The sequence below is a fragment of the Salmo salar genome, chromosome 19 (genome assembly GCF_965601325.2).
Source record: "Salmo salar chromosome 19, fSalSal1, whole genome shotgun sequence".
NCBI lineage: Eukaryota > Metazoa > Chordata > Actinopteri > Salmoniformes > Salmonidae > Salmo > Salmo salar.
In genome coordinates, this window is record NC_138309.1 from 55,318,664 (window position 1) to 55,337,038 (window position 18,375).

At 41.7% G+C, this 18,375-nt stretch overlaps 1 protein-coding gene across 1 annotated transcript in view; it reads right to left on the bottom strand.

Annotated features, from left to right (window-relative positions):
• Nucleotides 1-12,700, bottom strand: part of slc39a11 (solute carrier family 39, member 11) — a 145,683-nt gene extending 132,983 nt beyond the window's left edge. Inside the window, 3 exon segments of the mRNA XM_014158407.2 lie at nucleotides 11,139-11,177; nucleotides 11,923-12,040; nucleotides 12,616-12,700. Coding sequence (XP_014013882.1) covers nucleotides 11,139-11,177; nucleotides 11,923-12,030 — 147 coding nt within the window. The 5' untranslated portion in view covers nucleotides 12,031-12,040; nucleotides 12,616-12,700.
• Nucleotides 12,701-18,375: the final 5,675 nt, after the last annotated feature.

Consider the following 18,375-nt stretch of genomic DNA (forward strand, 5'->3'; position numbering starts at 1 on the left):
GTCCGGAGACGTAGGCTGTATTAATTTCCCCCAAGAGATCTCGCGGCCTTATGGCTTACACAAAAAAAAGCCATCTGAGAAATTGAGCTGCGACAGTGGAGTCCTCGAGATTTTGAAGCATGGACGACCTTCCTGTACGATCCGGAGCCGAGCGTCATTTCTCTCTCAGCCTAAGGTCTCAACAAGCCTCAGGTATCAAGGTGAGAATAATGGATGCTAGTTTCAGAAGTTTGATACACTGATACGGTGTTGCGATGTAGCTATGAAAATAGCTGGTGAAAATGCGTATGATCAAACCTATCACGAAGATATCATTCTCTTTGAACAAATACTTGTGTTGTATGACTGAGCTGCACATAGCTTGGTTGCCACGTTGATCGCACTTCAGAGGGCATGATACAGTGCCGTGAAAAAGATTTCCCTACTTTTGCATATTTTGATACTGAATGTTAAATCAGATCTTCAACCAAAACCTAATATTAGATAAAGGGAGCCTGAGTAAACAAATAGCACAACAATTAAACTTTTTGAATCTATTTCATAAACAAAGTTATGTAACACCCAACGCCCCTTGTGTGAAAAAGTAATTGCCCCCTTACACTCAGTAACTGGTTGTGCCACCTTTAGCTGCAATGACTCCAACCAAACGCTTCCTGTAGTTGTTGATTAGTCGCTCACGTCGCTGTGGAGGAATTTTGGCCCACTCATCTGTGCAAAACTGCAGTAACTCCACGACATGTGTGGGTTTTCAAGCATGAACTGCTCGTTTCAAGTCCTGCCACATCATCTCAATTGTGGTTAGGTCTGACTAGACCATTCCAAAACTTCAAATGCGTTGCTGTTCAGCCATTTTCATATAGACTTGAGTGTGTGTTTTGGTTCATTGTCTTGCTGCATGACGCAGCTGTGCTTCAGCTTCAGCTCACAGACAGATGGCCTGACATTGTCCTGTAGAATTGTCTGACACAGAGCAGAATTCATGGTTCCTATATACATATGGTTGCTGCAGGGACTTCCATTCAGTCACAAGAGCATTAGTGAGGTCGGGCAATGATGTTGGGCGATTAAGCCTGGCTCGCAGTTGGCGTTCCAATTCAATTCATCCCAAAGGTGTTCGAAGGGGTTGAGGGCAGGGCTCTGAGCATGCCAGTCAAATTCATCCACACTGATCGACAAAAAATGTCTGTATGGACCTCGCTTGTGTACGGGGGCATTGTCATGGTGAAACAGGAAAGGGCTTTCCCAAACTGTTGCCACAAGTTTGGAAGCACAGAATCACCTAGAATGCCATTGTATGCTGTAGCGTTAAGATTTCCCTTCACAGGAACTAAGGGGCCTAGCCCAAACCATGAAAAACAGCCCCAGTCACCTGGAAATGCATTCCAGGTGACTACCTCATGAAGCTGGTTGAGAAAATGTCAAGAGTGTGCAAAGCTGTCATCAAAGCAAAAGGTGTCTACTTTGAAGAATACCAAATCAAAATATATTTTATATTTGTTAAACACTTTTTTGGTTACTACATGATTCCATGTGTGATATTTCATAGTTTTGATGTCTTCACTATTATTCTACAATGTAGGAAATATATTGCTCAAAAAAATAAAGGGAACACTTAAACAACACATCCTAGATCTGAATGAATGAAATAATCTTATTAAATACTTTTTTCTTTACATAGCTGAATGTGCTGACAACAAAATCACACAAAAATAATCAATGTAAATCCAATTTATCAACCCATGGAGGTCTGGATTTGGAGTAACACTCAAAATTAAAGTGGAAAACCACACTACAGGCTGATCCAACTTTGATGGAATGTCCTTAAAACAAGTCAAAATGAGGCTCAGTAGTGTGTGTGGCCTCCACGTGCCTGTATGACCTCCCTACAACGCCTGGGCATGCTCCTGATGAGGTGGCGGATGGTCTCCTGAGGGATCTCCTCCCAGACCTGGACTAAAGCATCCGCCAACTCCTGGACAGTCTCTGGTGCAACGTGGCGTTGGTGGATGGAGCGAGACATGATGTCCCAGATGTGCTCAATTGGATTCAGGTCTGGGGAACGGGCGGGCCAGTCCATAGCATCAATGCCTTCCTCTTGCAAGTACTGCTGACACACTCCAGCCACATGAGGTCTAGCATTGTCTTGCATTAGGAGGAACCCAAGGCCAACCGCACCAGCATATGCTCTCACAAGGGGTCTGAGGATCTCATCTCGGTACCTAATGGCAGTCAGGCTACCTCTGGCGAGCACATGGAGGGCTGTGCGGCCCCCCAAAGAAATGCCACCCCACACCATGACTGACCCACCGCCAAACCGGTCATGCTGGAGGATGTTGCAGGCAGCAGAACGTTCTCCACGGCGTCTCCAGACTGTCACGTCTGTCACATGTGCTCAGTGTGAACCTGCTTTCATCTGTGAAGAGCACAGGGCGCCAGTGGCGAATTTGCCAATCTTGGTGTTCTCTGGCAAATGCCAAACGTCCTGCACGGTGTTGGGCTGTAAGCACAACCCCCACCTGTGGACGTCGGGCCCTCATACCACCTTCATGGAGAGTCTGTTTCTGACCAATTGAGCAGACACATGCACATTTGTGGCCTGCTGGAGGTCATTTTGCAGGGCTCTGGCAGTGCTTCTCCTGCTCCTCCTTGCACAAAGGCGGAGGTAGCGGTCCTGCTGCTGGGTTGTTGCCCTCCTACGGCCTCCTCCACGTCTCCTGATGTACTGGCCTGTCTCCTGGTAGCGCCTCCATGCACTGGACACTACGCTGACAGACACAGCAAACCTTCTTGCCACAGCTCGCATTGATGTGCCATCCTGGATGAGTTGCACTACCTATGCCACTTGTGTGGGTTGTAGACTCCGTCTCATGCTACCACTAGAGTGAAAGCACCGCCAGCATTCAAGTGACCAAAACATCAGCCAGGAAGCATAGGAACTGAGAAGTGGTCTGTGTTCCCCACCTGCAGAACCACTCCTTTATTGGGGGTGTCTTGCTAATTGCCTATAATTTCCACCTGTTGTCTATTCCATTTGCACAACAGCATGTGAAATTTATTGTCAATCAGTGTTGCTTCCTAAGTGGACAGTTTGATTTCACAGAAGTGTGATTGACTTGGAGTTACATTGTGTTGTTTAAGTGTTCCCTTTATTTTTTTGAGCAGTGTATAAAGAAAAACCCTTGAATGGGTAGGTGTTTTTCTCCCCAATTAAGGTCCCACTAATCTCCTGTGATAGAGAGAAATATCCTCATTATTGTTGCTTTACTATTTTTCCTTTAGTTTATTGAGCACATTTTTTTTTTTTAGCTACGTTTTTATAACTCTGCATTGTTGGTTAAGTAAGCATTTCACAGTAAGTTCTACACCTGTTGTATTTGGCGCATGTGACAAACCAAATTCGTTTTTTATTTTTTATTTGATGACCATACCTGCAGGTGTGCTCTTCCTTATAGCCAATGTCCACCTATCTATACATCTTTATCATCTACCTCGTTCAACATCAATTGAAGAAAGGACATTCAGAATAGAGAAGCTTACCTGCTGAGCAGTCTCCCTTCATCATGGGTCATTTGAAAATCTGTATTTTATGTCAGAGCGCATCACATCTCAGGATATTGCACAATTAGGCCTAGCAGTCAGGATTGATCTGGCTTCTGCATGTGGAGAAATCTATTTTTTTTCGAAAGCATCCCTTATTTTATGGATACCGAGGCTTTCCACTCTGTTCCACATCAACTAAAAAAGGAACAACAAATTGTGCATTATCTAGAGTTCAAATAGGCTATGCAATCTTGATAGCGTTTATGGATTGTTGTTTACTGAGGCGTGAGGCAGAAGAACCAATGACCTATATCACATTGTCTCTGAATAGGTCAAAGAATCCATTTAAATGCATTTTTTTGTAGGAGAAAACTGAAAGGACTGTTCAAGTCGCAAGGACCTGGTGTACAATAATGATCATGAAAATTACATATGTTCTTCAACATACACCGACATTGAGCATTATTGAAGCAATCGACATTGGTCAACAAACTTCAACAAAAATGTTGAGAATTTTATTTTGTTTGTTGAACCTACGAAGCCAATGGGTAATTAAGAAAAGTTACAGTAGTCTTCCTGAACAGTCACAGATGTCTGCCTATCTGGTCCAGTAGTCTGCACATGTCCAAGCCTCCAGCTATGCTAATTCGAGTCTGCCAGCATAACTTGGAGTATCCAGGACCATAATGGATGTGGGCGTGGGATAGGTCTACACAATGAATTGAATTCAGATCGAAATTGTGATATTGACATGTGCAATATCCATATTGCGATATTCTCCTTTCTTTGTCACTCCATTAACACAACAGAAACTAGACTACAGTATCTCCTCCAATGAGATACGCTACACTCACAGAGAATGCTGACCAATCACATACATCCCCGTTTAACGCGTGCAGTTAGATGCTGGTGAGGAGAGAAAGGGCTTTAACTCAGTAAACCTCGGAAACATGAGTGCTGCGAGCGCTAACGAGATCGATTTGGTGGCAAAGTAGAGCGCATCTTCAGTGGTATGGCAGTATTTCGGGCTACAGGCAAACCGATGTCGGAATTGTGGCGACAAGTATATTGAATAATTTGAAGAAGAACCATCCCACACTTTATGACGATTGCATGAGAGGGGGGGGGGGGGGGCGACAGCACCAAAGCCACCTATCTTAAACAGGCATGCCATAGCGTCTTCAAAAAAATATCTCGCAGTCACATAGGTGATATCAATCCCAGAGGCTATCACACAGCCAAAGACATGATTCCTATTTGCAAAGACGGCTTCGACAAGATGATAAACACGCGGGACAGGATATACAAGATTCCATCTCGCACATATTTCTCCAAAGTCACCATCCCAACACTGTATAACAAAATGAAGGGAAAAGTTTTAACAGAGCGTGTTGATTATTACGCGACTACAACAGACCTTTGGTAGAACAGGCGAGCCTACAGTACAGTAGTTTGACAGTACACTTTATTGATGAGGAGTTTCAACTGAAAGGTCGGTGCTTGCAAACATCACAGGCTACTTCCCCAGAGATCACACGGGAGAAAACGTTGCTCTGGGGTTGAGAGAAGCTTTAGCCCCCTGGGGCCTGAATGACGAGCAGCAAGTGTGCATAACGATAACGGCGCAAACGTGGAAAGGGCCATCGCATTGAATGACTGGACCAGACTCCAATGTTTTGTACACAGACTGCACCTGCATCAGTAGGCTACGTGTTACATGTTAAGGCCATTAGAATTATATTAAATGATTGAGCGTACACATAATCATAAGCTTCTTATTCCATCTGAATGAATAAGTGCTGCACTTACAGCACACTATATTTTGATGATTATGCTAAACATTTGTTTGTTATGTAGGTTTAATAATCCTAGCTATTATTATATGTATAACAATGTTAGAAAATATTTGTTTCGTTTGGTTTTGCGTTCAGTTAGCACAGTATGTATTAATTCATATTAACTCATTTTAGTTACCCTGACACTTGTTTTTACCATGTCTGATGTAATTACCAAGTTTTCACCTAAGTGTAACCCTGCAAATAATTGACCATGTTCTACCTTTGTTGGCTTGTTAATACACTATAATGGCAAAGGCATATTCACAGTAGACCCAAATCAAACTAGGGTCGTGTGCAGTCACTGTAGTGAAGGATCTTCCCATAGACACCAGTTGAGCTTTGAATAGTTTATCCCTAATTTCCTGTAAAACATAATGTTTGTTTATCTATACAAGTAACACAAAGCTGAGAACATCGCAGTTTCAAACACAATGAGTAACAGTCTTTGTCGGAGCCTACTGGACAGAAAGGTCCAAGGACAATAAGCAGCCAATTTCAAAAAGTCCGTCTAGGCTCACGTTCTCAGAATTAAGTTGATAAATACCAACGCAACACCGATGACTTGTTATTACGAATTATGGAATGTAGAAATAAACACAAGACACATTGAAGCGTAGCTAGCTAGATGGATTAGCTTTCTATGTTCTGTTTATTTTCGCCTACAGCAACTCTAGACAAATGTAAGTTTCCAGCACAACATTCCATCACTCTGATGTTTGACAAGTGTGGCAGGTTATGCAAACTAAGCACAGAGACCTACAACTCATGGACGTTGGAACCAATAAGGAACGAGACATGATTCATCTTTAGCACAAAAATAAATATATATATATATATATATATATAAATAGCTCTTTTATTCCCTATTAATTTTTTTCTATATATTTATAGGATCTATATTTATGCTGCATATTTATGCTGGAATAACCACATTCCTCAATACTATTTATGTTCCTTGACTGCATTCTTTCTCCCACACTAGGCTATGTATGCATCCACTCAAGTAAAATGCAAATGCATTGTAAGAATGTCCGTCAAACACCAATCCAATCATGTGAAGTCCCTGTGAAATTCCTTCATTTCAAAATTCCATTTTGCACCCAGTGGACCGTTACAATATGGCCTACTGTATCACGTCAGGTCATCAATGATTCAATTTCAACCTCAGTTCTTTACAGATGTCTTCTCTTAATTTGACCAGTTTCTCACAGCAGGAAAATAATCCTGCAGCAACAGGACATGCGAGTTATTATGTGGATTACAATTAATGGACATTTTTGTATGAGTTGACGCCATTTTCGATTAGGGAAAATCCAGTCTGAAATGTTATAGTGGAAATTATAAACTTTAGAAGCCTTTTTAAACCTCGGAGCCACTACAAGTTTGAATTTCCTGCAACAAAAGAGTGATCAAATTAAGAGAATGCAAACATCTATTTCCCATCTCATTCTGTTATTCTAGAAGTTTCTTCTAGACAGGAACTTGTGTTTCTATAGACAGCTCCCTCCTGGGTCTAATGCAGATGCCTCAGAAGCCACATTTCTCCTGAGCAAAGCGAAGGGAATGCCATGCATGACACCTGAATAAATAAGGAACTTGGACAACTCCTTACCTGGAACTAATCTCTTCCTCTCCATATGCAGTGTTTGTTGACACATAACAGTGGGGGGGAAAGTATTTGATCCCCTGCTGATTTTGTACGTTTGCCCACTGACAAAGAAATGATCAGTCTATAATTTTAATGGTAGGTTTATTTGAACAGTGCGAGACAGAATAACAACAACAAAAAATCCAGAAAAACGCATGTTTTGCCTTGCCTTGCTACCTGAACCTCTAAAATAATGAGGAAATGCAACCACTCCAAAGGCGACATAGACACAGTTAAACACAGTGGTGTTCTACTGTAAACTTTCCACAGATGCTTGTCTGAATACAGCCCTTTCGGTTGTGTCTAGTCTGCGGTTTATTTGTTATGACTGAAGAGACCAGTGGGACTAATAACAATAGAACCGCACTTCCTTCAACAAGCTCTCCTCCCATAGGGACCCACTCCAGAGTAAAACAAAGCATATGACTTTGTTTGCCAAGACTAGATAAATGTCTATGCCACGGTCCAAGATGCAAGACTTTACAGCCAAATGTAAAAGCTGGGAAGAGCAGCAGTAAAGATGGAGAAAGCAGAGAGAGGAATGGTACTGAACCCCTCAGCAAAGAACTATTCCCAGCGCATTTCAGGGACTGCGTGAGCTACCTGTGAGCATCAGAATACAAAGCGAGTGAGGCAGTGGAGGAGCAAATGCCTACAACAGACTTTAATGAACAGAGCCCCACTGCCTGCGAGAAGGTCACCATGAGGAGGAGTGACGAATGAGAGAGGCAGGTAGAAGCAGCTCTCGGCCTTGCCTCTGCATAGGGCAGAACTGGAGGATTGTATTATCATTTTGCCTTGCAATGTTATTACTAAATTCCCTTCCAGTCCAGACACAAAAATAGTCCTAAAGAGAAAAGTCCTAAAGTTAACCAGCACAAGGAAAAGTAGCAGGTACACAAACATACTCAATGTTTGCAGCTTATTTTCAGATATTTTTCTACACTGTGTGTAGGCTAATAGTTTAATTCATAATGATCAATCAACTGCTCCTTACTTCCTCCCTTAAAAACAGCTCAGATCTCGACCATAGTTGGGCCCAGAAATAAAGCGAAGCCAGTTCAGACCAGAAACCTGAGTGTTTGAAATCAGCTGATATTGGGGCGGCAGATAGCCTAGGGGTTAGAGCATTGGGCCAGTAACCTAAAGGTTGCTAGATCGAATCCCCGAGCTGACAAAGTAAAACATCTGTCGTTCTACCCCTGAACAATGCAGTTGACACATTGTTCCTAGGCCATCATTGTAAATAAGAATTTGTTCTTAACTGACTTGCCTAGTTAAATAAAGGTTAAATAAAACGCTATGATGTGCTCACTCCCTGAAGTTTGTTGTGGTAGTGATTTAGCTTTGATATGGCAGTGAGCTACCCTGAAGCTGCAGAGCCTAACGTCAAGACTTAATGTATTGTCATGTAAAAAATGTTAAACTTTTAAACTGTAGTGTTTTCTGTCTGAACTCCTCACAGTGAAAATATTTTATGCAGGCATCAAAATGTAAAAGCATCAACTGCGAAATTAATTTCACTCAGAATTTGAAAATCCAGAACATAAAAATAAATTCTACCCATTTGTATGAATTATTTAATAAACTCATACTTTATGATTAGGCCAAGAAAAAATTGATTGCTGCTGTGAACTTCTGGCTAGTTAAAAAATAACTAAATCTCTCTGAAACCATAGCGGTCACTTGCCTCTCTTGATTTCATTTTCATCAAATCAGTATATTAATGTTACTTAGAAAATTAAATTCTTTGGGGATAGAGATACCTTTACTACAAAATGTTAACTTAATTTCCAGTTTCCCCATGGGCACCTACTAAAGGTAGACTTCTTTCAGCGTTTGTAGTGGTGGCAACAATACCTTACATAAATATTCTTCTTCTTACATTCTACGAGATATTGGGGAGTATAAAATAGATGCATAATTAAGATCCCGAATCAGAGAGGGCCTCCCGAGAGGCGCAGTGGTCTAAGGCATATAACAACCGGCAATGATCGGGAGTCCCATAGTGCGGCGCACAATTGGCCCAGTATCGTCCGGGTTACGGGAGGGTTTGGCGGGGGGGGGGGCTTTACTTTGCTCATCGCGCTCTAGCGACTCCTTGTGGCGGGCCGGGCGCCTTCAGGCTGACCTCAGTAGTCAGTTGAACAGTGTTTCCTCCAACACATTGGTGAGGCTGGCTTCCGTGTTAAGCAGGCGGGTATTAAGAAGCGTGGTTTGACGGGTCATGTTTCGGAGGACGCATGACTCGACCATCGCCTTGCGAGCCCGTTGGGGAGTTGCAGCGATGAGACAAATACAACAACAAAAAAATTGCGAATCAGATCCCTAACTGTAAGGGAGGCGATGCGTCTGCCAAACTATCACAGAAAGATAGACGACTTCTTATACAGTGAGGGAAAAAAGTATTTGATCCCCTGCTGATTTTGTACGTTTGCCCACTGACAAAGAAATGATCAGTCTATAATGTTAATGGTAGGTTTATTTGAACAGTGAGAGACAGAACAACAACAAAAAAATCCAGAAAAACGCATGTCAAAAATGTTATAAAATGTTTTGCATTTTAATGAGGGAAATAAGTATTTGACCCCTCTGCAAAACATGACTTAGTACTTGGTGGCAAAACCCTTGTTGGTAATCACAGAGGTCAGACGTTTCTTGTAGTTGGCCACCAGGTTTGCACACATCTCAGGAGGGATTTTGTCCCACTCCTTTTTAGAGATCATCTCAAAGTCATTAAGGTTGAGGTTGACGTTTGGCAACTCAAACCTTCAGCTCCCTCCACAGATTTTCTATGGGATTAAGGTCTGGAGACTGGCTAGGCCACTCCAGGACCTTAATGTGCTTCTTCTTGAGCCACTCCTTTGTTGCCTTGGCCGTGTGTTTTGGGTCACTGTCATGCTGGAATACCCATCCACGACCCATTTTCAATGCCCTGGCTGAGGGAAGGAGGTTCTCACCCAAGATTTGACGGTACATGGCCCCGTCCATCGTCCCTTTGATGCGGTGAAGTTGTCCTGTCCCCTTAGCAGAAAAACACCCCCAACGCATAATGTTTCCACCTCCATGTTTGACAGTGGGGATGGTGTTCTTGGGGTCATAGGCAGCATTCCTCCTCCTCCAAACACGGCGAGTTGAGTTGATGCCAAAGAGCTCCATTTTGGTCTCATCTGACCACAACACTTTCACCCAGTTGTCCATTGTTCATTGGCAAACTTCAAACGGGTAGGTATATGTGCTTTCTTGAGCAGTGGGACCTTGCGGGCACTGCAGGATTTCTGTCCTTCACGGCGTAGTGTGTTACCAATAGTTTTCTTGGTGACTATGGTCCCAGCTGCATTGAGATCATTGACAAGATCCTCCCGTGTAGTTCTGGGCTGATTCCTCACCGTTCTCATGATCATTGCAACTCCACGAGGTGAGATCTTGCATGGAGCCCCAGGCCGAGGGAGATTGACAGTTCTTTTGTGTTTCTTCCATTTGCGAATAATCGCACCGACTGTTGTCACCTTCTCACCAAGCTGCTTGGCGATGGTCTTGTAGCCCATTCCAGCCTTGTGTAGGTCTACAATCTTGTCCCTGACATCCTTGGAGAGCTCTTTGGTCTTGGCCATGGTGGAGAGTTTGGAATCTGATTGATTGATTGATTGCTTCTGTGGACAGGTGTCTTTTATACAGGTAACAAGCTGAGATTAGGAGCACTCCCTTTAAGAGTGTGCTCCTAATCTCAGCTCGTTACCTGTATAAAAGACACCTGGGAGCCAGAAATCTTTCTGATTTAGAGGGGGTCAAATACTTATTTCCCTCATTAAAATGCAAATTCTTTGTCAGTGGGCAAACGTACAAAATCAGCAGGGGATCAAACACTTTTTTCCCTCACTGTAAAGCAGTAGGCAATACCTTTGGAAAAGTCTCACCCTTCCTTTGGCTTTGAGGATCTTCAAGAAATGTTTGAAAAACAGAGAACTGAGTTCACCACAACAACTCAAAAGGCTGTCACATCTGACATCTGCTCGTATTCACGTGTTGACAGATAGCAGAGGAACCCTGGGTTTTGAAAAAAAGGAAGGACAGGTGTGTGTGTGTGTGTGTTCAAAAGCATATTTTCTTACCCCAGCAGCAAAGCCCAGACTTCCATCCAATATTCGCTTCTGAAAAGGGGGGCAGAGAGAAAGGAGGAGTGAAGTCAAACCAAGGGCATCAACAATCCAATGTGACGTTTAGTTCAGAGCAATTCCATGGTAACGGAATTACGCTGAGACTGATTTTTCACTTTAAAATGTAAACCAAACAAAAACCATGTGATTTCAAAGTTTAACAAACCATGACTATGCACAATGACTACTTTTAAGAATTTTAACTAAAAAATGTTACTAATACACATTTACAGGAAGAACTGTGCATAAATAAAGTTTGGTAACAGAATAAAACTGAGGGATATTGTACTGTAATTCTCTTACCAAACTTTGTATCTGCAGTCTTTCCAGTAAATGTTTAATAATTGTTTGACTGTGTAAATTGTTCAAAGTAGCCATTGTGCATACAGTTGTATGGTTTGTTAACCTTTAAAATCAATGTTTTTTTGTTTAACATACATTTTAAATATATATATATTTTTTTTAAATCGGAGTCTAATTCCGTTACCATGGAAATGCCCTTCACAAGGACAAAAAAGAAAGTAAGGTATGTCTTCAAAGATATTGAACTTTCCATTTCTATGGAACTAGAACTGCTGAAGCCATTCAAATATACTGCGATTGATTTAGTGAAACTAAGGGACATATTGGAGTTCACACCAGGGACATAAACTATATTTGTGTGCATATACCAGTGTCACAATACAGTAAAACATCATACAGCAGCAACACACAGAGAAACGTTGTACCAGTTCCTTACCTGTCGGCTGGAGAAGATGAAGACCAGGGCAGCCCCAGCAGCAGTCAGGCCCCAGGTGAACAGGGTTCCCAGCAGGGCCTGGGTCACAGGACTGTAGCCTGGAAGCATGGTGCCAATCCTGGGGACAGAGAGATGCACACAGTGGAGTGGAGCCGCACAGGATACTTTAGGTTGTTTTAACGACACAGTCACAGTAGCTAACTAACTTGACGAATGTAAGGTACATTGTCAGGAAATCCCTGTAATATGAGTGCTCCAAATAACAGATCATTTTGTAGAACAAAGGCGTGTGTGCTAAATCCTGTTGGTTCAGAAACGTGACAGGGTGGCATGTTTGCAAATTACTGCCCAACCCCACAAGCGTCCTGCTTAGCTGTCTAGCTAGCTAAATAAACTTGCTTGGCAAGCAAGAAGAGAAACATTTGCTATTGCATTGTTCCATCTTTATTTGTGTCAAAAAGAGCTGTCTCTTTCGGCTCTCTATCTTAAATCAATGTGCGTTGCTAGTATCATCCAAAGAGTTGGCCTAGCAGTATCAGACGACACTGTCATACAACTTTGCTTTTGTTCGCTGCGCTGGTTATGTTGCAACGAAACACGTTTTACGGCATTACCAAGACACATGCGTTATCCGGTGACAGATTAATATATTCTCATCTTGTTTTAATTCATTAAATCACTTAAAATACTTACTGTCACTTCTGGCACCGCAAGTCGAATGTATTTACTTCCTACTTCCCTGTACACGTATCTGTGACAGGTTGAGCACTGCCCCTCGCAAGATGCCATTGGCTATTTCAGCATTTGGAGGCGTGTATTGTAATTTGATAGGACAATAAGCCTTCCTTCACAAAGTCATAGCCAGCCTATGCTACTAACCTTTAACATCAATATTACAAATTGTGTTTTATGAATGTCATGTTTGGTTTTTTCAAACTGATCATTTCCTGCATAGTATTATTTATATTATTTTTATTGATTTTGCATATCAAATCAAATCAAATTTATTTATTTATTTATTTATTTATTTTTATTTTTTTATTTTTTTTATATAGCCCTTCGTACATCAGCTGATATTCTCAAAGTGCTGTACAGAAACCCAGCCTAAAACCCCAAACAGCAAGCAAAGCATGTGAAAGAAGCACGGTGGCTAGGAAAAACTCCCTAGGAAAAACTCCCTAGAAAGGCCAAAAACCTAGGAAGAAACCTAGAGAGGAACCAGGCTATGAGGGGTGGCCAGTCCTCTTCTGGCTGTGCAGGGTGGATATTAAAACAGAACATGGTCAAAATGTTAAAATGTTAAAATGTTCATAAATGACCAGCATGGTCAAATAATAATAATCATAGTAGTTGTCGAGGGTGCAACAAGCACGTCCGGTGAACAGGTCAGGGTTCCATAGCCGCAGGCAGAACAGTTGAAACTGGAGCAGCAGCACGGCCAGGTGGACTGGGGACAGCAAGGAGTCATCATACCAGGTAGTCCTGAGGCATGGTCCTAGGGCTCAGGTCCTCCGAGAGAAAGACAGAAAGAGAGAAAGAGAGAATTAGAGAGAGCATATTTAAATACACACAGGACACCGGATAAGACAAGAGAAATACTCCAGATGTAACAGACTGACCCTAGCCCCCCGACACATAAACTACTGCAGCATAAATACTGGAGGCTGAGACAGGAGGGATCAGAAGACACTGTGGCCCCATCCGATGATACCCCCGGACAGGGCCAAACAGGCAGGATATAACCCCACCCACTTTGCCAAAGCACAGCCCCCACACCACTAGAGGGATGTCTCCAACCACCAACTTACCGTCCTAAGACAAGGCCGAGTATAGCCCACAACGATCTCCGCCATGGCACAACCCAAGGGGGGGGGGGGGGCGCCAACCCAGACAGGAAGACCACGTCAGTGACTCAACCCACTCAAGTGACGCACCCCTCCCATGGACGGCATGGAAGAACACCAGTAGGCCAGTGACTCAGCCTCTGTAAAAGGGTTAGAGGCAGAGAATCCCAGTGGAAAGAGGGGAACCGGCAAGGCAGAGACAGCAAGGGCGGTTCGTTGCTCCAGCCTTTCCGTTCACCTTCACACTCCTGGGCCAGACTATACTTAATCATAGGACCTACTGAAGAGATAAGTCTTCAGTAAAGACTTAAAGGTTGAGACTGATATCCCACTATATATCTTTTGTCAGGAGGTCATTTTTATTTACAATCTCTCATGTCCTGCCCAGCTGATCAGGTAAAGCAGTTTAGCAATGTAGCAGAAAATAGGTTGAAGTACCACTGCATGGGACAGTTCAGGTAAGGTGACGTAGTTACACCCCATGTAGTGCCTCTGTGAATGTAAGCTGTAAGCTATTTTTGAATTTCAATAGCCCACTGACAATTTGCTAGGGTCTGTTATTTGCAATGATCTGTTATGAATAGTCTGTTATTGTGCTTGAGGATTTGTAAGTAACCATTGTGATTATTTTCCTATATCAGCTTCAATATGTAAACTGTCCCTGTGTTGGCAGTAGGGCTTTAAACAGATAAATTCCGAATGTTCCTCTCAATGAATGTACTCTCCCCACTGGGCACACACTGGTTTTCATTTTCAATGAACTAACTTTGAACAACGTGCAATATAAGTTGAATTGACGTCTGTGCCTATTGGTCTACTCTAAGGCTTTAAATGTTCTCTTGCTGATCCGTTGTTCTGGCTCTGCTTAGCTTAGTCTAATTTGAACTGTAGGTACATTATGATCCCTACCATGCATGACATAGCCAAAGCTGTCAGAGCTACCACCCTCTTATGTGACACATAAATTATCTTATTATAACAATCTTCTTATCTTATTATAACAATCTTCTGATATTTGTAGTTCGACTGCAAAAAGACAACCTGGAATGCCATCAAAATCACAGTTGTGTCCAGTCCTCGCTAGACAAGCACTAATCTAGTCTACCAGCCGGCTCTCCGTATGCGTTGACAATCGAGACGGGGAACTTGGACGTTAGACGAACACTAAAAATGTTATGCCTCAAGTACAAATACACTGGAAGAATGTAATGCATTGTAATGTATTCTTCCTGGTTTGTCTATAAAGTATGTTAAAATGGCCTTTTTTAAAAAGAGAAGTGGTCTTCTTGTGCAGACCAGCTCTCAAATGCACAAGGAGTGAGAATAATGCATGGTTCAGGGTTTTTAAGCCCTTGAAACCTCAAGACAGCCAGTGAGTTTTCCTTATTTTTAATCAATAGTGCTATTGTCCAGTTAAAGGCCCAGTGCAGTCAAAAACGTGATTTGCCTGTGTTTTATATGCATTTCCCCACTATGAGGTTGGAATTATACTGTGAAATCAGAAAAATTATGATAATGCCCGTTTAGAGCTGTTTAAAAATAGTTGCTGAAATTTCAACCTGTTTTGGTGGGATGGAATTTTGACCTGCCTGGTGACATCACCAGACCAATAAGAAAGAGACTTCTGAACCTCTCTGCCAATAACAGCTAGTTTTCTGTTTTCCCCTCGCCACTCAGACCACTCCCAGACAGTCCTAGCAAAATGATTGTTTGAGAAATTGCTCTTTGCTAAGAAGCTATTTTTGTTTATTTTTGACCATTTTAATTGAAAACTATCACTGAAAGGTAGTTAATTGTTATGCAGAAATGATTTGATATTGAGATAAAAATGGCTGCATTGGACTTTTAACCAACTTTATTTGGTTTGTATTCAGTTGGTTCCATTTAACCCTGACTGGTCAGGCTGTGTGGGTCGCATCGCAACGCCCTAGATTCCATTCTGTGGAAATCTTCTGACAATACACAGCAAAGAGGATGGAGGTAAGCTCAGCTCTAGTCATCCAGCTAAAAGCATTAAGTATTGTGTGTGTGTGTGTGTGTGTGTGTGTGTGTGTTGTCGAAAGTGCTTCACAGCCCTGCTTGAGTGGTCCATGCTGTGTTTTGATAAAGATGGGAGTAGAGTAAACGTAGTGGCACACTGGAATGTTTTTTCCACACAAACACAGTGGAAATGACCTCATTAAATCTTTGGTCAGTAAATAATCAATACTCATACTCATAGTTCTTTAGTTTTCGCCTGACTGACCCCTAAAGTGATCATACATCCCTTATACAACTTCACAGCTCAACACTCTGACATACAGTACTTTTTGGTTATTTATTTACAAACGGTACATACATTTCCTACTGTAAATGTTCAGGAGATTTAGTTGATCACAAACCAACAGCTTTGCACTTACTTTTCTAAAGACAGCAAGAAAAATGATATGTGAAATCCAAGGCCTCTGAGAAACTCATAACATTTAGCTCCATGAAACCAAATGCCTCTAGAGTAGTTTTATGAGAGGAAAACCAGCACCACTCTATGAAGTACTAACAACCTAAGCAGGTACTGAGACAACAAAGACATTTCTCACTTTAAAGGACAAAGGCATTTCTCTCTTTAAAGGGGCCTGTAAAAGGCCAGGCACCAGGAGTTGATGGGTGTGGGTAATGGAAAGGGAGAATGTCACGGCTGTCGTAAGGAGAAGCAGACCAAAGTGCAGCGTGTGTGTCGTTCCACAATTTATTTACACTGTGAAACTATGCAATACATACAACAACAACAACAACAACAACAACAACAACAACAACAACAACAACAACCCGTGACGCAGCGGTGAAACATACACTGACTCAAAGATAATCTCCCATAAACCCAGGTGGGAAAAAAAACTACTTAAGTATGATCTCCAATTAGAGACAATTAGGACCAGCTGCATCTAATTGGAGATCATCCCAAGCAAAACCCCAACATAGAAATACAAAACTAGAACCTGAACATAGAAATAGAAAATATAGAGAGAGAAAAAAACTGTCATGCCCTGACCTACTCTACCATAGAAAATAACATCTTTCTATGGTCAGGACGTGACAGAGAATTTAGGGAACATTTAGAATTTGAGATCTTCTCAGATACAGGAGACAGTGGATCAGACAGGTACAGTACCTTCAGAAACTATTCATACCTCTTGACTTTATCCACATTTTGTTGTGTTACAAAGTGGGATTAAAATTGATTTAATTGTACTTTTTTTTGTCGATGATCTACATGAAATACTTTAATGTCAAGGTGGAAGAGAAATTCTAACATTTGTAAAATAGAAATCATAAACAATAACCTGATATATCTTGATTATTTAAGTATTCAACCCCCTGAGTCAATACATGTTAGAATCACCTTTGGCTGTGATTACAGCTGTGAATATTCCCTGGTAAGTCTCTGGATTGTACAATATTTGCACATTATTATTTTTTAAATGTTTCTTGCTAAGTCAAGTTGGTTGTTGATCATTGCTAGACAGCCATTTTCAAGCCTTAACATAGATTTTTAAGTCAAAACTGTAATTAGGCCACTCAAGAACATTCAGCGTTGTCTTGGTAAGCAACTCCAGTGTATATTTGGCCTTGTGTTTTAGGTTATTGTCCTGCTGAAATGTGAATTTGTCTCCCATTGTCTGTTGGAAAGCAGACTTAACCAGGTTTTCCTCTAGGATTTGTTTAGCTCTATTCTAGTTTATTTGTATCATAAACTCCTTAGTCCTTGCAGATTACAGACATAGTGTTACGGCCATCTGAAGGAGTAGACCAAGGCGCAGCGTGGTTAGTGATCATCATGGATTTATTTTACCGAGAACACATAAACAGAAACCGACAGCCAAACAGTTCTGTCAGGTAAGCAATACAAAACTGAAATTAACCACCCAAAAAACCCAAAGGAAAACAGGCTACCTAAGTATGGCTGCCAATCAGCGACAACGATGTACAGCTGTCCCTGATTGAGAGCCATACCAGGCCAAACAAAGAAATACAAAACATTGAAAAAAGGACATAGAATGCCCACCCTAGTCACACCCTGGCCTAACCAAAATAGAGAATAAAACCCTCTCTATGGCCAGGGCGTGACACATAGCCATATTTTATTTAACCAGGCAAGTCAGTTAAGAACAAATTCTTATTTTCAATGACGGCCTAGGAACACTGGGTTAACTGCCTTGTTCAGGGGCAGAATGACAGATTTTTACCTTGTCAGCTCGGGGATTCAATCTTGCAACCTTTCGGTTACTAGTCCAATGCTCTAACCACTAGGCTTTCTTTGCGAGGCTTTGGAAAATCTCCCAGGTCTTTGTGGTTGAATCTGTGTTTGAAATATTAATGCAACTTATTAAGCACATGTTTACTCATGAACCTATTTAGGGTTGCCATAATAAAGGGGTTGAACACTAATTGACTCAAGACCTTTCAGCTTTTCATTTTTTATTCATTTGTAAACATTTCAAAAACCATAATTCCACTTTGACATTATGGGGTATTGTGTGAAGGCCAATGACCAAAGAAATCTAAATTGAATCAATTTTAAATTCAGGCTGTTACACAACAAAATATGGAAAAAGTCAAGGGGTGTGAATAC